This window comes from Ursus maritimus, unplaced genomic scaffold (genome assembly GCF_017311325.1).
Source record: "Ursus maritimus isolate PB19 unplaced genomic scaffold, ASM1731132v1 scaffold_12, whole genome shotgun sequence".
Lineage (NCBI taxonomy): Eukaryota > Metazoa > Chordata > Mammalia > Carnivora > Ursidae > Ursus > Ursus maritimus.
The window spans coordinates 55,732,453-55,753,448 of record NW_024423564.1 but is presented as its reverse complement, the minus strand read 5'-3'; the positions used below and the strand labels follow the sequence as shown (position 1 = coordinate 55,753,448).

Below are 20,996 nucleotides of genomic sequence, written 5' to 3'. Positions count from 1 at the left end.
GCATCGTGATCTTGAACTCCCAGCTTCCAGAACTGGGGGAAGTAAATTTCGTTTGTGGTCTTTTGTTATAGAAGCTTGAGCAGACTAAGAGACAGGGCTGGAGTTGATTTGGAGTAGGAAGAAAGACAAGGAGGAACACAGGATAAAAGGAGGAAAGCTAGAAGAGGTTATGCTGAGATCCATTTTCTAGAGGTAATTACAACGTAATTAAAGAATCATATATGAAGATATCTTTAGGGTCAGTTAGAAGACTGGTTTAGTAGTCAGTGTTCCCCAGAGAAATAGAATCAGTAAGACATGGGCATATACAACAGGATGCATACACATAGACCCTGGGGAGAGAGAAGGTTGTTCTTAGGAATCGGCTCATGTGGTTGTGGAGGCTGACAAGTTCAAAATGCCCAGGAGAGGTCTGCAGGCCAGAGGTTTAGAGAAGAGCTGATGTTGTGACTAGAGTCCACAGACGGTCTATTGGCAGAGTTCACTCTTTCTTGAGGGAGGTTATTCTTTTTCTTCAGCTGATTGGATGAGGCCCACCCACATTGTGGAGGGTAATGTGTTTTACTTAAAGGCCACTGATTTAAGTGTTAATCTTAACTAAAAAATACTTTCATAGCCACATCCAAGCATGTTTGAGCAAAATTTAATGGCCTAGCCAAGTTGATACATAAAAGTAACCATCACAACTGGTTTACCTATTTTACTTAATCTGATGTCAAAAGAAAGTGAATTTGCTTTGATACAGTTTTGGCTCATAACTAAATGGATCAGACTTTGTAGGTAAATACTTGGTTAGAAATATACCATTTATACATCTATCCAAATTATTTTGGTAATTGTAGCCTTAGCATCTAGGAAGGGTTGAATATAATTAACATTAATTCACTTCAAAGAAAATGGCTACAGTTTCCACATAGATGAATTAGAAACGGCAAAGTCATTTCGGTTACCCCAGCCGGAAGTGGTATCTTCAGTATTCGAGCATCTGAGGCAGAATGATTTCTGAAAAGCTAAACATTGTGTTCTAGTTTCAGCTTTATACATTTTTAAATTCAGGCCTTGGAAAAGAATCCCTTGAATTTCTTCCCTCACTTTTGTTGGGTTATGTGTAAAGTAAAAATTTAGATGAGACTTTGAAGAGCTCTGCTAGTACTAATAATCTGTTTGTTTGTAGTGTTTGTTTAACCCTCACAGCATTTCTCACATTCTCCCTTAAGTATAGTTTCTGTGCTCTTTTCTTTCGCGCTTTAATAGCTATTTCCCTAGGAGTCATGGTAGTAAATTATTCATTTTCCTGTTAATCTTGCTTAGTTCCTTACTCAGAGTAAGCGTCCAAATATTTGTTTAGAATATGTATGATCTATTAACACAGTTCACTATAGTCAAATGTTATTCTTTAAGACCTAAAAATTCGATGTAGCAATTCTTTGTCTTGGCCTTCTGTATTAATGTGACTTAACTTTACAAGTTTAAAACTAAATTTGTCCTTGTAGACTTCTCATTACACTCATTCTACTCAATTACAATCAAATAGATTAATTTTGGGCTTTGCCATGTACTAGTATCACTTTGGGCAAATCACTTGTCTTCTCTCATCCTCAGTTCCCTGGAGAGTAGGATTGAGGGTAATCATAACCAATCCTCTGCCAGTTACTATGATATTGAAATGTTGCACTATGGAAAAACATGAAGCACAGTGCTCGATACAGAGTAGACACATTAAAATGTTAGTGTTCTTCTTTTTTTTCCCCCTTTAGGATTGGGACTTTTACATCTTCCTGCTACCAGAGTACCTAATATGAGATATTTAGTATATGTTTATTAAATTGAAGATGTTAATGAATTAAGTAATTTATTATGAGAAACTACAAAAGAAATCCTTAGGAATCATTGAAAATTCAGTGGGTTCATTTAAATAATATTTACTATCCCTATTAAGGATGGGCTTTAAGATATAAAATATTGATATAATATTGCTTGAATTTGATACTTTCTGTATAACAGAAAGATTTTAATATTTTGCATTTGTATTTTTGTTTCAGTGATGTAGCTTGGTTCAATGAATCTTGGTTAAGCCGAATTAAAGAGGATGTTGGTGACAACTGGAGAATAAAGGTATACAGAATACGTAGTAGAAGCACTTAACCCAAACAGTGATTTTAAAATTAACACTAAACTCAATTAAATCTTTTTTAAAAAATTAATTTAAGGGTGTATTTTATTGTGTACGGTTTGTATGTTCTTATGTAACTTCCATTGTAATTAGATGTGGAACATTTCCATTACCCCAAAACATGCACCTCTGCCTGTGCCCAGTTAATCCCCACTCCTCGCTTGGCCCCATGGATCTGCTTTCTGTCACTGTAGATTTCTAGAGTTCCATATAAATGGAATCAGACTTTATATACTCTTTGTTACTCTCTGTGTCTGGCATTTTTCATTCACTGTGACGTTTTTGAGACTCATCCGTGTTGCCTGTATTAGGAGTTCTTTCTTTTCTTTTCTTTTCTTTTTTTTTTTTTTTTTGCTGAATAGTAGTTCATTACATCACAATTTGCTTACCCATTCACCTGTTGATGGATATTGGAATTGTTTCTGTGTTTACCTACTTTGGGTACAATTGCAATGACATTTATCTGATTTTTCTTGGGTAAATTCCTGAATGTGATTGTTTCCCACTGTGTAGGTATATATTTTACCTTCTAAGAAACTACCAGACTGATTTTCCATTTCTTCTTAGGTCAGTTTTGTTGTGTCTTCCAGGCATTTGTGTGTTTCATTTAAGTTGTCCCATTTGTTGGCATACAGTTGTTCTTAACTGTGTTATTTTGCTAATAGTATGTTGATGATTGGATCTTTAGTGATGTATCCTTTTTCTTTACTGATGTTGGCAATTTATGTCTTTATTTTTCTTGATAAGTTTGGCTTGACATTTATCAAGTTTATTGGTTTCGTTTTGTTTTCTATTTTATAGATTTCCTCTCTGTATTTTTTCCTTTCCTCTACTTACATACTCTATTCTTTTCCCTGTGTCTTAAAGTGGGAAAATAAATCATAAGTTTTAGGTCTTTTATTTTCCTAATATTAAACATTGCCTTACACATCCCACACATTTTGACATACTGTGTTCCTATTTTCATTCAGTTCGAAGTATTCATTAATTTCCCATGTGGTTTCTTTTGACCCCCAGGTAGATTAGAAGTAGGTATTTCAAATTGTAAATATTTGAGGATCTTTAAGGTACCTTTCTTGTATTTATTGATTTCTAATTTAATTCCATTTCTGTTTGAGAACATAACTCTGTATCGAGAATTTCTTTTACATTTATTGAGACTTATTTTACAACCTAACATATGGTCTGTCTTGGTGAATGTTCCATGTGCATTTAAAAACAACATGTATTCTGCAGATGGATTATGTCAAATGTATTGATAGTACTATTGTATCTTTTATCTCTTTATTGATTTTCTGTCTGATTATTCTATCAGTTATGGAAGAGGAGTCCTTAAATCTCTAACAATGATTGTGGATTTGTTGATTTCTCCTTTCAGTTCTGTTAACTTTTAAATCATGTAATTTGAATCTCTGTTAAGTTTATATACATTAATTTTTTAAAGTCTTCTTGATGAATGAATCTATTTATCATTATGAAAGGCCTTTTGTTATCACTGGCAATCCTTGTTCTGAAGTCTAATTTGTCTGGTATTAAGTAACCACTCCAGTTTTACGGTTATTTTTTGCTTTAGTGTATCTTTTTTTATTCTTTTAATCTGTCTTAATATTAAGTCTTTCATGTAGACACCTAACAGTTGAGTCTTCCTTTATCTAGAGACCATCTCTTTATTTTGTTCTTTAAGGAAAAAAAAAGAAAATCTTCCTTTTCTGTTCTTATATTCCTGTTTTCATTTAAATCCTTTAACATTTTGAAGCTAGCAATTTTAACATTATTGTCGTCTTCTTTCATTTCTTATTTCTTGGTCCATTTCTATTGACTGAGTTTTCTCCTTATTATGATCTACATTTCCCTGCTGCTTCACTTATGTAGTAGTTTTTTACTGGATGCTAGACAGTATGAATTTCATTGTTGAGTGCTGGGTTGTTTTCCTTTAAAGAGTTGTTGGACTTTGTTCTTGCAGGCAGTTAAGATACTTGTGAATCGGTTTGATCCTCACAAAGCTTTGGGGGTTAGGAAACAGATCTAGAATTATTTTTCCTCTAGAGCTGGGTTAGACACATTACTAAGGTGCCGCCTTTTCAGGGTCTTTCATGAGTGCTTGTCAGTGCAGCATGGTCTCTTCACTGTGGCTGGTGGGAATTTCAACAATTTCTGGCCCTGTGTAAACTCTGGGAATTGTTCACCGTAAAGTTACTTGGATTGTTTTTTCCTTGAAAGTTATTCTTGACTGGGGAAAACAATTTTTTTTAAAGTGAAATTATTTTTGTTTAATGTCAGTGAGTTTCACCCATGCGCATGCAAATTGGTATTCAGCTGAAAGTGACAAACCACCGTGCAGATTTCTGGAGCATTTTCTCTCCATAGCGCTTACCTCTTTATTTGTCTGCCCTGCAAATTCTAACTACCTTGACCTTCCTGAACTTCTGATGTCTATCTTCTCAACTCAGTGAGAACATCAGGCTTTGTTCAGTTTCTACCACTCTATTCCATGGAATGAAAATTGCCTCCAGAGAGAGATCTTGGACTAGAGTTGGGCTCATCTTTGTTTTGTTTTCCTTCTCTCAGGAATTGGAGTTCCATACTGTCCAGTGGCTAAAGCGTGGAAAACCTTGTTCCTTGCATTTCGTCCTGTTGTCTGTTGTTTGTGGCAAGAGAATAAGTAGAAACCCTGTTACTCACTAGTGACTGGAGGTGGACATGCTTGTAGCTAAATCTTTAAAGTTGGTACTTCTCTTCATTGCAGCTCACTTTAAATAAAACCACTCTGGTTAACCTGTGGAAGCATGAAAACACTTTAATCAAACTCTGATTAAAGCTTTCATGTTTAAAAAAGATCCTATACTTGTATTTATAGAACTCTCATACATGTTTTCTGATGTCGTTTTTATGAGGCCAGAGTTTTTGTTTTCTTTCACCTTGGGATAAATTTTCTTTCATTACTAATTTGAGATAATTTATTGAATTGTTATTCTTTTTTCCCCATTAGGCTAGTAATTTAAAGAAGGTGCTTCAAGGAATTATGAGTTATTACAATGAGGTATGAAAAACATCTGACTTTGTTTAAATACAGCATGCTATATGATATTTATATTGACACCAAAAAATAACCTGGATTTTTTATAACATCTTACTAAAATGTAATTCATAATTGGAATATATTGTGGGTTTTTTTTGCCATTTTCAGAACACTCAAATTTTGTTAACATGAACAGGCTTAACGTAATATATTGATTTGTAAAATAATGTTGCTTCTATATTGATACTCTTGAAATTTGTTATTTTCTCCAAGAGAATTACCATCATCTCTAAATGATTTGATTTTATGCAATGCTATAAAGTAGACTTTATAATTAAATCAAAGTATTTCCTATATAAAGTATTATCTTGACATTTCTCTCAATGCAGACAGCCCCAGAGGTATACTGTGAAATCATCCTTTTGTGCAAGTAAATTGGGAAAAAAGCAAACTGAAAGTATTATTAAAGTCACTTTAGATAGTACATTATTTAAGTAGGTTGGTTTTTTTTCTTTCTTATTCAGTACCATAATAAGTTCTCTATAGGATTATGTGATATAAGAAAGCCTATTGCTTATGTGTGAAAACTTTTGGTTTGGTTTTGCTGTTAAAAGATTTGGTTTCTAGTTTTTAAAGTTGTCACATATTTATACTTGTAATTTTATCCAGTAATTTTAAGATTGAAATTTTTCAACCTACTAATGCCTCAAACTCATTTTAGAGCTTTTTTAATGCCAAGAAAACTTTTTAATGAGCTAAAAAAAAAAAAAAAAAAAAAAAAAAAAGATAAGGCCAGGAAAGATTAATCCATGAGATTTGTTAGATTTGCTGTTCATCCGTGAGTGTGATGGTTTATAGTGTGGTTTTCTATTAACCAGTCATGCGTCAGAATATGCTTACCTTTCAGCTCACCGTAAATCTGTTTAGTTTTAGAAAGACCTAAGTTTTGTCGTAATAGATCAGTCTAGGGGTTTCTTAATCCCTCTGACAGTGGGATCAAAGGATATTTGATGTAAAACCATTTTAGTTGCTGTCGGTTGGTTACTCAGAATTTTGGGGTGCTGCTTGAACTTTGCTAACTGGTTTTAGTCGATCATTATGGGTTTATCAATTTGTTAATTTATCTGAGTCATTTCACAATCCTATCTATAATTTGTTTTCCTTGTAATAATTAAATGTAATAAATTCTTCGTAGTCTACATAAATGAGTGATCTAATTTATTATTGTCTCCATACTGCAGTTTTTGGGGCAGCACATTTCTGAAGAACTTATCCCTGATTTAAACCAAATAACTGAATGTTCAGATTCTGTGGAACTTGGGAGATTGCTCCAGCTTATTTTAGGTTGTGCAGTCAATTGTGAAAAGAAGCAAGGTAAGTGAATTTCAACCAATTCAAAGTCAATTTGGGGATATTCACTTTCTAGAAACAACTTACATTGTTATAGGAAGTAGCATAAAAATTTACTATTACATCTCATCACAAAGCACCTGGAAATGTAACCCAGGAGGTCTTGTTTAGCCCAGGTCTGCCATTAGAAAGCTACAAATCTTGAGTATCCTGTTTGTACCCAGATTCTGAGATTTATATTCAGTGTCTAAATTAAATGTATTTTAGTTTAATTAATTTAATTTGTTATATTCAGTGCTTTGGGCTTAGTGGATATTCCGTAAAAATTGTACTTATTCATCTGATACGTTTTCTGTTTCACATGTAAGATAGAAGCTTAGGTTGATTCAGATTTTTATAAATAAATATGCAGATACTAAATTATAATCCAGACTTCTTCAGGTGATATCCTGCTCTTTTCAGAAGAATGCCTGTCTAGTGTATCCTCCAGTTAAGCAGTCTGATGACATAAATGGAATTGGTATATTATATTGGTATATACAAAAACAGTGATCCATATCCTAATGAGTACAAAAGATAGTTTTTGGTCACATGTAGTGAATGAAGTGATGAACTGAACAGACCAAGATTTACTTGGGTCTGAGATTACTGGGTGCTGAGATTTTTTATGCTGAGGTTTTTGTATGATTCGTCCAAACTTGGTCTTAGTACATCACCCTTATAAGAATATGTTGGGTGCTTAAATTTGTACAATACTTTAAGCCAGGACCTTAGAAGACAAATTCAATATTATCTAACTAATGAAGTAAGAATATGAGACAGGTTAAATTCAATAAGAACAAATTCAGGAAGGAGAAAAATAAAATATATGAAGTTAATTGCTTATTAATAAAAATGAACAAGGATTGGGTATCAGAAAACTTTGGTATTAGTCCATCTCTATCATCAACTAGCTATTTTTTTCTAGGGCAAGTGAGTGTTTCTCCATAGGCTTTTGTTTCTCACTTAGAGATAATGTCAAAGACCTATATATTGGGTTTTTTCACAAAATAAGAATTTGCTCCTAGAAAACTTCCATAAACATGAATGTTTAATTAAAAATTAACAAATAGTAGTTAATTTATAAATCTAGAATCTGTTATACTTATTTTTTATTTGATTAATGCTTTGTTTCTATTTCAGTTACTGGTTATTTATAACATCTTTTTGCTTAATTTTAGCACATTTGTCAGGTTTTTTTATTGAAGTATAATTGATATTCAATTTTATATTAGTTTCAGATGTATAACATACTGCTTTGACAATTGTGTGCATTACTCAAAGCTCACCAAGAAAAGTGTAGTCACCATCTATCACCATACAGTGTTATTACAATATTATTTACTATATTTCCTATGCCGTACTTTTCATCACTGTGACTCTTCTATTTTATGAGTGGGAGTTTGTATCTCTTAATCCCTTTTATCTGTTTAACCCATCCTCCCACTCCCCCCTTCTCTGACAACCACCAGCTTGTTCTCCTTATTTAAGAGTCCGTTTGTTTGTTTTGTTCTATTCTGTTTTGTTTTAGATTTTATACGTAAGTTAAATCATATGGTATTTGTCTTTATCTGACTTATCTTACTTATCATTATACCTTTTAAGCCCATCCATGTAGTTGAAATTGACAGATTTCATTCTTTTTTATGGCTTAGTAATATTCCATTGTATGTATGTAGGTATACATATACATATATACACACACATGTATGTGTATATATGTATATGTATACACACATACCCTACATCTTTTCCATTCATCTGTTGACAGACATTTGGGTTGTTGCATGTCTTGGCTATTGTAAATAATGCTGCAATAAACGTAGGGGTGCATTTATCTTTTTGATTTAGTGTTTTGCTTTTCTTTGGGTAAATACCCAGTAGTGGAATTACTGGGTCATATGGTATTTCTCTGTCTGTGTTTTTGAGAAGCCTCCATACTGTCTTCCACAGTGGCTGCACCGATTTACATTCCTATCAACAGCACATGAGCGTTTCTTTTTCTCCACATCCTTGCCAACACTTGTTGTTTCTTGTGTTTTTTATTTTTTGCCATTCTGACTGGTGTGAGGTGATATCTCATTGTGGTTTTGATTTACATTTCCATGATGACTAGTGTTGTTGACCATCTTTTCATGTATCTGATGGCCTTTGTATTTTCTGGAAAAATGTTCAGGCCCTCTGTTCGTTCTTTAATGAGATTGTTTGTATTTTTTGTGTTGAGTTTTAGTAGTTCTTTATATATTTTGTATATTAACCCCTTATTGTATATATCCTTGCAAATATCTTCTGTTTAGTAGGTTGCCTTTTTGTTTTGTTGATGGTTTCCTTTGCTTTGCAAATGCTTTTTATTTTTGTATAGTCCCAGTAGTTTATTTTTGCCTATGTTTCCCTTGCCTGAGAGACATATCCATAAATATCTTGCTAAGGCTGATGTCTAAGAGATTACTCCCTATGTTTTCTGTTAGGAATTTTATGGTTTTAGGTCTCACCGATAGGTCTTCATTCTGAGTTTATTTTTGTGGATAATGTAAGAAAGGGGTCCAGTTTCATTGTTTTGCATGCAGCTGTCCATTTGTTCCCAGCACCATTTATTGAAGAGACTGTCTTTACTCCATCGTATATTTTTGCCTCCTTTGTCAAAGATTAATTGACCATATAGGTGTGGGTTTATTTCTAGGCTCTGTATCCTATTCATTGATCTATGTGTCTGTTGTTAAGCCAGTACCAGACTATTCTGATTACTACATCTTTGTAGTATATCTTGAAATCTGGGATTCTGATACCTCCTGCCTTGTTCTTTCTCAAGAGTGTTTTGGATATTCAGGGTTTCTTGTGGTTCCATAGAGTTTCAGGATTATTTGTTCTACTTCTGTGAAAAATGCTGTTGGTATTTTGATAGGGATTGCAATGAATCTGTAGATGACTTTGGGTATTATGGACATTTTAACAGTATTAATTCTTTCAGTCTGTGAACATGGTATATCTTTCTATTTGTGACATCTTCAATTTCTTTCATCAGTTTCTTAAAGATTTTGGAATATAGGTCTTTCACTTCCTTGGTTAAATTTATTCCTAGGTCTTTTATTTTGGTGCAGTTGTAAATGGGATTGTTTTCTTAATATCTGTTCCTGCTACTTCATTATTAGTATATAGAAACAACAGATTTCCATAAATTAATTTTGTATACTGCAACATTACTGAACTCATTTATTAGTTCTGATAGTTTTTTGGTGGAGTCGTTAGTGTTTTCTATATATAGTAGCATGTTATCGGTAAATAGTAACAGTTTAACTTCTTCCTTACCACTTCGGGTGCCTTTTATTTCCTTTCTTGCCTGCTTGTTGGAGTGAAGACTTCCCGTACTGTGTCAAATAAAAGTAGTGAAAATGGAAATCCTTATCTTGATATTGAATTTGAGGAAAAGCTTTCAGTTTTTTACCACTAAGCATGATGCTACCTGTGGGATTTTAGATATGTCCTTTATTACGTTGAGATATATTCTCTCTAAATCTACTTTGTTGTGGGTTTTTATCATGAATGAATATTGTACTTTGTCAAATGTTTTTCTGCATCTATTGAGATGATCACATGGTTTTAGTCCTTCCTCTTGTTGATATGATGTATCACATTGATTGATTTGTGAATATTGAACCACCTTTGCATCCCTGGAATAAATCTCTCTTGATCATGGTGAATGATCCTTTTACTGTGTTATTGAATGCGGTTTGCTAATATTTTGTTGAGGATTTTGCATCTATGATCATCAGAGATATCGACCTGTCATTTTCTTTTTTTGTGGTGTCTCTGTCTGGTTTTGATATCAAGTTCATGCTGGCCTCTTTGAATGAATTTGGAAGTTTTCCTTCTTCTATTTTTTTGTATTAGTTTGATAAGAATAGGTATTAAGTATTCTTTAAATGTTTGGTAGAATTTACCTGTGAAGTCAGCTGGTCCTGGATGTTTGTTTATTGATGTTTGTTTATTGTTTATTACTGATTGAGTTTCATTACTTGTAATAGGTCTGTTTAAATTCTCTATTTCTTCCTGATTCCATTTTGAAAAATTTTATGTTTCTAGGAATTTACCCATTTCTTTCAGGTTGTCCAATTTGTTGACATATATTTTTTTCAAAATATTCTCTTGTAATTCTTTGTATTTCTGTGGTTTCAGTTACTATTCTCCTCCTTCATTTCTGATTTTATTTATTTGAGTTGACTGTTTTTCTTGATGAAACTGGTTAAAGGTTTATCAATTTTATGTTTTTAAATAATCGGCTGTTGGTTTCATTGATCTTTTCTATAGTTTTTTAGTCTCATTTATTTTCACTCTATTATTTCTTTTCTTAACTAATTTTGGCCTTTGTTTTATTCTTTCTTTCCTAGTTTCTTTTATGGTTAGGTTGCTTGAGACTTTTCATGTTTCTTTAGATAGGCCTGGTTCACTATAAACTTCCCTCTTAGAACTGCTTTTGCTGCATCCCAAAGATTTTGGACTGTTGCATTTTCATTTCCATTTGTCTCCATGTATTTTTTTTCCTCTAATTTCTTTGTTAACCCATTGATTGTTTAGTAGCATGTTGTTTAGCCTCCTTGTATGTGTGTTCTTTTCCAGTTTTGTTGCTGTTGTTGTTGTTGTATTTGATTTCTAGTTTCATACTATTGTAGTTGGAAAAGAGGCTTGATATGATTTCCATCATCTTAAATTTATTGAGGCTTGTTTTGTGTCCTAACGTGGTCTATACTGTAGAATGTTCCATGTGCACTTGATAAGAATGTGTGTGCTGCTCTTTTGATTGGAATGTTCTTTATATATCTGTTAGGTTCATCTGATCAAATGTGTCATTCAAAGCCACTATTCCTTGTTGATTTTCTGTCTGGATATTCTATCCAATGATGTAAGTGGTTTGTTAGGTCAGATCCTCTACTGTTACTGTATTACTGTCAATTTCTTCCTTTATGGCTGTTAATATTTTCTTTATGTATTTAGGTAGCTCCTATGTTTAGTGCATATTTACAGTTGTTACATCCTCTTGTTGAAATGACCCCTTTATTATTATGTAATGCCCTTCTTTGTCTCGTGCTGCAGTCTTTGTTTTAATGTCTGTTTTGTCTGATACAAATATTGCTATCCTGGCTTTTTTTTTTTCTTCTTCTATTTTTTTTCCCATCCCTTCACTTTTACTCTATTTGTGTCTGTAGGTCTCAAGTGAGTCTCTTGTAGGTTCATACAGGTGTAGCATATAGGTGGGTCTTCTTTTTTTATTCATTACCTCACTGTATGTCTTGATTGGCGCATTTAGTCCATTTAATCTAAAGTAATTATTCATAAGTATGTACTTATTACCATTTCGTTAATTGTTTCCTGGTGGTTTTTGTGGTTCTGTGTTCCTTTCTTCTCCTTTTGCTCTCTTCCTTTGTGTTTGATGGTTTTCCTTAGGGTTATGGTGGGACTTGTGTGTGTGTGCGTGTGTGTGTGTGTGTGTATCATTTACAGGTTTTTGATCTTTGGTTGCTCCTGAGTTGGTATATAACATCCTGTATAGTGATTTGTATTAAGTTGATGGTTGCTTAAGTTCTGAAAGCACTAAATTTAGACTCCCTTCTCCACATTTTATGTACATGATGTCATATTTTACATCTTTTTATTTTTTGTATCCTCTGACTAATTTTTATAGATATAAATGATTTTACAACTTTTGTATTTTAACCTCTCTATTAGCTTTATAAGTGATTAATCTACTGCCCTTATAATATGTTTGCTTTTACCTGTGAAATTTTTTTCCCTTTATAACTTTCTGACTTCTGGTTATGTCCTTTAGTTTCCCACTTAAAAAATCCTCTTTAACATTTATTGTAAGTCTGGTTTAATGATGATGAACTTGCTTAACTTTTGTTTGTCTGGGAGACTGTTTACCTCTCCTTCAATTCTCAATAATAACCTTGCTGGGTAGAGTATTCTTAGTTGTAGGGTTTTTTCTTTTCAGCACTTTGAATATATCATGCCATTCTCTCTGGCCTACAGAGTTTCTGCTGGAAGATCAGCTGATAGCCTTGTGGGGTTGCCCTGTATATAATGTTTTTATTTTTTCTCGCTGCTTTTAAAATTCCCTCTTTATCATTATGCCTATTTTGGCAGGGGCAGTAAATTCTTCCTCTTTTTTTTTTTTAATTAGTTTCAGAGGTAGAATTTAGTGATTCATCAGTTGCATATAACACCCAGTGCTCATGACATCAATTGCCCTCCTTAATGCTGATCACCCAGTTACCCCTTCCCCCCAGCTACCTCCCCTCCAGCAACCTTCACATCTTCCCTCTTCCATGTTTGTCAGTTTTAATAGCCTTTTTCAAAGAACCAACTTTTGGCTTTGACTCTTTTTGTACTATTTAATATCCTTTTATCTCACTTCATCTATTTTCTTATGAATTAATCAGTTCTTCTTATTCCAAGTTATAATTGACATTTTAAGCTGTAATTTTCCCGAAGTTATGATTTTGTTACCTTCCATGAAATTTAGTATTATTTTCATTATTTAGTTCCAAGCATTACTTAGCAATTTTGTCCTCAGAATTTTAAAAGGAAATTAAATTTCTGCATGCATAAATAAAAATTTAGCAAGTAGTAAGTATAAAATAGTTTAATTGTCATTATTAAAAACATCAGTGTTTCCTTTTTTTTTTTTTTTTTTAAGATTTTATTTATTTATTTGACAGAGATAGAGACAGCCAGCGAGAGAGGGAACACAAGCAGGGGGAGTGGGAGAGGAAGAAGCAGGCTCCCAGCAGAGGAGCCTGATGTGGGGCTCGATCCCACAACACCAGGATCACGCCCTGAGCCGAAGGCAGACGCTCATCCGCTGTGCCACCCAGGCGCCCCAAAAAACATCAGTGTTTCCTAATTGGATTTATTTTTGTATGTGGACTCTCAATTTTCAGGAGCGAGCAAATAAATGAAAGAAAAACGGAGTAAATTAATTAAAACTTAAAAGCAAAACATGTATGGAATGTAAAACAGCTTACACACCTTTATACTTTGCAGTGAGAATTGATTTCAAAATGATTCCAAGATATAGCAACAATCTCAATCTTGAAAGAATGAACTTGTTTGGTTAATAGTACCGTTTATCTTGGTGGGGAAAAGATAATTTTTTTGAAGGTTTCAGCAGACTTGAAGCGCTCCATTATCCAGAAATCCAGTTAAAGGAAATCCAGTGAAAGCATTGCTCATGCTTTCTCTACTTAATTCTTCCCCTTTCCCACCCGCTCCCCACTTAGTGGTCAGGTGCATACCAGAATCTGTCAGAACCTTTGTCCAGTTCTTGGCTTTACAAATAAAAGAAAGGTTGAGCGAATTTTCAGAAGTTTTTCAGAATAATCATTAAAACAATAAAAGTATTTGAAAATAATGTGGGTTTTTTTGAAATTTGGATTTTTTGGTCAAATGTTTTAGCTAGAGAGCATGTAGTTCAAGTGAGTTATGAAAATATATGAAATGCAAAGTGCAATATGCAAATATATGGAGCACTTTTTCTTATGGCTCCTCACTACTTACTGGGACAGAACTTACTGCCTGTGTGTGTAGAGGAGGGTATATCTCCTTGAGATGAGACTCGAATGTTGAGCACATGTTTACAGGAGGCTGTACAAGTCCCTTCTTTAAAAGCCTTCCTGAAATGAACTAAGTAGGTGATAAAATGTAACTTTCTAGGCTGCAGATTTTAGGAATTCATTTAATATGAATGGATTCATCCTGTCATACTGAATATCTAACAAGAAGGAAGAAATTGTCATAATTGTTTTAAGATTATAATTTCTTCGTTTTTTCTTTCTTATAAGAAAATTAGAGGTTTTCTTCTTTAGGAAAAATAAAACATTTAAAAATATGAATATTTTCAGTTCTGCTTTTATGGACACATTTCTTACAGAAAAATACTTGCATAAAGAAGTATGTGTGGTAAATGAACTTTTATGCTGTTAATTGAATGGCTGAAGTTCCATGGCTAAAGAGTAGATTTTTATCAGAGCCATCTTTTTTTTTTTTTTTTTTTTTAAATCTCAGAACATATTCAAAATATAATGACACTGGAAGAATCTGTTCAACATGTGGTCATGACTGCTATTCAAGAGGTATGTTTTTATTATGTTCACATATGTATGAAAATCCTTAACCAAATGACACAAAAATTTTCACATCAGTCTTAGGGATGTATATTTTTCAATCTGTATAAACTTGCCCTTTGCAGCAGGTTTACTTCCCTTAAGCTAGTGCGTCTTCCCTTCTTTTTTTTTACCCTTATCTTAAGACTTCAAGCCTATCTTTTTTACCCTATCTTTTTACCCTTACCTTATCTTAAGACTTCAAGCCCAATTTTAGTACTTCTGTATTTTAAAAGATAAATTAATATTGTCAGGTTCCCTTAGATAACTTCACCTGAGCAGGATAAACAACCTCTGACCAGAAAATTAATTTTTATTTCTTCTTTTTTTTCCTGCCAATTAGAACAGTCTTTCTTGAAATTTTAAAGTGTGTGTGTAAATATATCTTATATTCATTTTCAGAATGTTAGTACTGTGAGCAAATGTGGTGATAGGTTTGGGATCCAGGTAGCCTGGGTTTAAGCCAGTCTAGTTGTGTAAAGTCAGCCAGAAGGATTCAGAATTCATGTGGTATATGTTGATTCTTAACATCAGCCTGAAAGGCTGAGATGATGTGGAATGTGAAGGAGACCCGAGGGATTAGTGAGGGCAAACGTAGTTTGGCAGGGGCATGATTTGGAGGGAGACCTCTTTGTGCACCCTGAGTTTGCATTGTTGGCTTGAATTTAAAGCATCACAACAATAAATCTGCCTTTCAGATGCAAAAAAGTTATCTTTTATAGGAACCTTTCTTTCATATAATTGTAACTCCTACTTTTAAAATGACCTCTCAGATTAGGAATTTTACCATATCACTCATTTAAAGGCTGTATTTTAAGTGTTAATTCATTTTATGGAAGAATCTTTTTTATTATTTATTATTTATTTTCTTAGTTTTATTTAGTATTTCATCTTTTAGAACTTGGATTGTAATTTTTCACTATACAGGTATTTTAAATATATCTGTGTATTTCAAGTACACCTTACTTCTGATGTCCTCACCGATGTAATGGTTGAACATTGTGTTATTTAGCTTAAGCCTCTAATAAAATTTTTATTTGAATAATATTCTAAGAATCATCAGATTATGGCAAAGGAAAACTAAATATAAAGCATTTTACTGTCCTTTCAAGTAAACCTATTTTTACTTCATAACATCTCTTTGTTGTACTTAACTTTACTATTTTAATTTCCTAGTTGATGAGTAAAGAAATATTGAGCTCTCCTACAAATGATGCTGTTGGAGAATTAGAGCAACAGGTTAGTATCTCAGTAATGGGAGAAAGTGTTGAAAAAAACAGTCATACGGTTCCTTGACCAATGAGTATCATAAGGCTTTCATTGGAGAACATATGCAATTCTGTTTTTCTCCATGAAATTAGGTTGTTTATTCTGTAATATCTCAGCTGAATATTATTATGCATTCCTTCATGAATGCAATTAGTATTGGTCTCCAGAATTTTTTATGCTCGTGTTCAAAGAGCTGAGTGACATTGAACTTTTCTTCTGAAACTTATAATACATATGTGGCTCATTCTAGATGGTTACACAGTTAATAGTAGACAATATAAAAATTCTGCTAATTTCTAACTTATCTAATAAGTTAATATAATTTTTGTCATGTTGAAGAAACATCTCCAAAACCCTGTGCTCAGGGCTCTTTTCCCTAGTTCTACTACATGACTGTTTCACAAGAGGAAAGAGGCACACCCCTCTGACATGTAACCCAACCTGGGCTGTAGCAGAAAGGATACAAGGACAGGCAAATGCATCTAGTACTTATTCTGTTACATTTTTGAACATTTGTTTTTTATGAGTGTCACCAGTCATCTCGTGAAATATTTCAGATTAAAACTTTTTCTATGAAACTTTTATTTGAATTTAAACATACTGTGTTTTTTCTAAGTTTTTTGTAATGAAATTAAACAACATCCTCTAATACTCTGTTGTTTAAATATTTCATAAAGAGTGTTGTATGAAAGAGGAGAAGGTTAGCACTTCCTTTGACAAAGATGAAAGAGGCCCTTGGGCCTGATAGCACACAACACACTTCAGGCATTGCCACCTACCTCATGGCATCTAACCATCATTTTGTTGTTGTTATTGAATCATTATATTATACACTTACAACTAATATGGTACTGTATGTTAATGATATTTCCATTTTTAAAAAATGCACATTGAACCAAAAAATCTTTTCATAAAGATTCACATAAAATTTTATTTCTGTATGACCATAGCATTAAACATTAATGAGGCTGTGTGAATATTATTCACAGAAAAACATTGAGACTTATTTGCTAATAGATAAATTTTTTTACAGTTTTTATTTAAATTCCAGTTAGTTAACAAACTGTAATATTAGTTTCAGGTGTACAATATAGTGATTCAACACTTCCATACATCACCCAGCGCTCATCATGACAAGTGCTCTCCATAATCCCCATTACCTACTTCACCCATCTCCCCACCCATTTCCCTTCTGGTAACCACCAGTTTGTTCTCTACAGTTAAGTTACAAAATTCAAAAAACAGATAATGCAATTAAGAATTTGGCAGAAGACATGAATCGACATTTTTCCAAAGAAGACCTACAGATGGCCAGCCCACAGAGGAGAAGATGCTCAACATCACTGATCGTCGGGGAAATGCAGATCAAAACTACAAGGACTGTCTCCTTTACTGCCGCATCCATGTTAGGGAAAAGCACAGCCATTTATTTGATTTGGGGTCATTGTAAATGCATGATTTCCATCCACAGTTAGACCCTTCAACATTGTCCTGTACTAATCAACACCTTCTCCCATTACCCAACAACTATTTCACACAACTATCCATTTGCATAAAGTCACCTTAAAATCTTCCCACTTACTCTGAGTAGTCAGTTACTTATTGAGTGTCCACTATGTGCCAGAGACACTGCTAAGTGCTTTTCCTATATTGTATAATTGGCTCAGTAAGCCTAGAAAAATTTCAAACGGAGACACAAAGAGAGTAAGCTTGTTAATAAATTTTAATAACCATTTTTAATATCAGTATATATATGTATGTACATATATTTTTCAGTTTGTATCAAAACACTTCTTACTAAGAATCAGGACATTTTGTGTTTCAGCTTAAAAGGGCCTTGGAAGAACTTCAAGAAGCACTAGCAGAAAAAGAAGAACTGAGGCAAAGATGCCAAGAACTAGATATGCAGGTGTGGAAAAGAACCAATCCGAGAAAAATGTCCTCTTTATTACAAAGGTTTTATTGTAAATAATTCATTAGTAAAGTGTTTTGGAGGTTGGGTTTCATTTCATGGAGGGCAGATTTAAAGTATTTGTTATAGGCTTGAATACTCAAGCATGAATTTCATAATTATTTTTCTCTTAGAGTTAAAAATTGCTAACTTAACTCTTTCTTTGAGAAAATCATTTTAATTGTAGAATTTCAAGTATTTAGATGAGCCTTTAGTTTCTTTTGTAAAAAGAAGAAATTAAAATCTCTCTTGCATAGAATGTGAACATTTAAGTGAGGTCATTTATGGAAGTATTTAGAAGTGCTCGACCCCCCTCATAAATGCGAGTACCAAGTTTGTTTTGCTAACACGTACATGTATCTGAACACATGCATATATAATTCTTGAGTTCTTATGTGCGTACATGTTAGCAAGATAAACTTGGTGTGAGAGACAGTAGTTAATGGTTAGTGGGGTAGATTGTCAAACCAGTCCGCCTATATTCAGACCCAAGCCATGTTATGAGCTCGTTGTGTCCTCTCAGGCAAATTGCTTAATTTCTTTATAGTTCAATTTTCTCTTTTGATGTGATAATACTGTACATCTCCAGAGTGATTATGACGATTAACTGAGTTAATATACATTAAGCACTTAGAACAGGACCTGACACACATAAGTGCTATGTGTGTTTGCAAGTATTGTTATTGTTGTATGAAAATGCAAATACAAAGGTTATGCAGTAAGTCTTGAAAAAGTATGCAAAAGGATAAATGTACCATCCTAATATGCTATATGTAAATTGCATGTTTTTGTTCAAATAATGAGTTACATAAATAATTTACTCTCTGAAAAGTATGAAGACAAGGAACAAGGGTTGTGGTAGCATTATCCTTGCTGATGCATTATATATCCTATCCTATAATGATAGGGATGGGTAATGTTTCTTACCCTTAAGGGCTTACAGATAAGGAAAGGAGAGTGACTCGGCTCAAGGTGACTCAGCTACTTAAGGCAGTGGCAGCACTGGAATCCTGGTCTTTTAACTACATCTTTAAAAAATCAGTCCTGTGTTTGAAGGAAGCTAATGTTTATGATTTTATTTATTTATTTGAGAGAAAGAGAGCATGAGTAGGGGGAGGGGCAGAGGGAGGAGGAGAGAATCTCAAACAGACTCCTCCCCCGAGCAACGTGGGACTGGATCTCATGACCCTTATCCCCAGCCCATGCTAGGGGGATGGGGGTGATCCACAGAAATCTTGATATTTCTCACTGCAGTCTATCCAATCAGGAGGGAAGTAACTCTTAATTCTTTCTGTTTTCTTTCACTGGACTGGGGAGGGGAGACTAAGACCCTAAGGGGCCTGACTCCTTTTTTTTTTTTTTTTTTTAAGATTTTATTTATTTATTTGATAGAGAGCATGCACGAGCACAAGCAGGGGTAGTGGCAGGCAAGAGAGGGTGAGAAACAGGCTTCCCCCTCAGCAGGGAGCCCGATGTGGGCCTTGATCCCAGGACCCCAGGATCATGACCTGAGCCAAAGGCAGACACAACAGACTGAGCCACCCAGGCGCCCCAGCCCAGCCCGACTCCTTCTGACAGAAACCAAGGCTGTAGAGCTACACACTACATGGAGGGAATGGTGTGATGCCCCAAGGAATTCCTCCCTGGAAGTGGGATATACTTCTCACCACCCTGGTGAAAGGTATTTAAACCTCAGACATGAGAGCGTAGCCCAGGTGTTATAAAAACACTGCTCATTGTCTCAGCTCACCCCCCTCCTTCCCTAACTATTCACAAGGCTGTGGAATGGTGTGGAGGGAAAACAGTCCCAACAATAACTTAGAAGGGAAGACATGCTGGGTCTTTGGTACAGTGGAGGAGGGGGTCCAAGAAGTCTTCAACTGCACCAGAAAATAAAAGGTACCGTAACTGCCAGTGAAGCATGAGTTAGTCAAAAAGAATGAAAGCATGGCATCTGTGCAAACATTGCAGGTTAAAGAGCATGAAGAAGACTTTGGCCAGGCCTAGAGAATAAGCTTGCTTCATGTTGTATAGCAATGGCAGGGACACATCAGTAACATAGGCTAGGTGGCGGCACAGCGAAGTGAGATTTATAGGGGAATCGTAGATCTATAGAACAAGTCAGCGGGTGTGTTAGTCACCAGGCTTTATCCTAGGTAAGCTCCTGAGCTTCAAGAACAAAGGAACAACAAGTACTTAGTCACTCAGGTAGAAAAGGCAAATCACCCACGAAGACAAAATCAGGCTCCCCTAGGACTTGAATGCTAGACTATGGAAGGGCGGTGTCTGCAGAGTGCCCAGGCAGGGAAGCGGCCCTGGGCCCAGAGGGCGCAGTGCACTCAGGAGCCACTCTTGGAGAAACTACTTGACGCAGTTCAGCTAGCAAACATGGTTTAATCGGAATAAAGAATGCAAAAGTGGAGGTTCTGTGGTGAAGCTTGAAGCCTTTTAAATACAAGCTATGTTGGTTGTATGCAAATTACGGTTTTAAATATTGGGACAAGCGAAATTCTGATTCAGGAAATCAGGAGGCAGGCCCAATAATATGTACTTTAAAAAAAGAAAGAGAAAAATCTCCATGTGACATTTTGATGTGAAGTTTTGAGAAACTCTGGTGTAGTCTTCTAGTTCTGTTCCCGTCAGGATTATTAGGGGACCTTCAGGCAAGTTATGATGTGTTTGCCAGTGGCTTTTATTCTGCCTTTCCCGGCCATTCTTCCTAACATCTGGCAGCAGTAGGAAGCGGTCCGTCGCCTACTGCCGGAGCAGTGGCTGGTCATTCTTGCTCACAATGTTAGAGGAAACACGCTCCTGCCCACAGTTGTACAAGATGAGTTTCTGTCTGAGGCAGTGATTTTCAGACTCTGATGTGATAAAGGGGGACTCCCGCTATAGAATTCTCTATTTCATTGTTGTTGTTGTTGTTTTTTAAAGATTTTATTTATTTATTTGACAGAGAGACACAGGGAGAGAGGGAACACAAGCAGGGGGAGTGGGAGAGGAAGAAGCAGGCTCTCAGCGGAGGAGCCTGATGCGGGG

The 20,996-nt window shown here is 34.6% G+C and overlaps 1 protein-coding gene and 1 non-coding gene across 2 annotated transcripts in view; both read left to right on the top strand.

Annotated features, from left to right (window-relative positions):
- The window catches only part of HOOK1 (hook microtubule tethering protein 1), a 61,598-nt gene that overhangs the window by 11,682 nt on the left and 28,920 nt on the right, over window positions 1–20,996 (top strand). Inside the window, exons 3-8 of the mRNA XM_040627224.1 lie at window positions 2,043–2,115; window positions 5,163–5,213; window positions 6,434–6,566; window positions 14,640–14,707; window positions 15,914–15,976; window positions 17,832–17,915. Coding sequence (XP_040483158.1) covers window positions 2,043–2,115; window positions 5,163–5,213; window positions 6,434–6,566; window positions 14,640–14,707; window positions 15,914–15,976; window positions 17,832–17,915 — 472 coding nt within the window. The remainder of the gene's footprint in view (window positions 1–2,042; window positions 2,116–5,162; window positions 5,214–6,433; window positions 6,567–14,639; window positions 14,708–15,913; window positions 15,977–17,831; window positions 17,916–20,996) is intronic.
- On the top strand, window positions 16,685–16,811 carry LOC121102132. The gene has a single exon (XR_005834224.1). It is a non-coding gene; the product is annotated as a U6atac minor spliceosomal RNA (small nuclear RNA).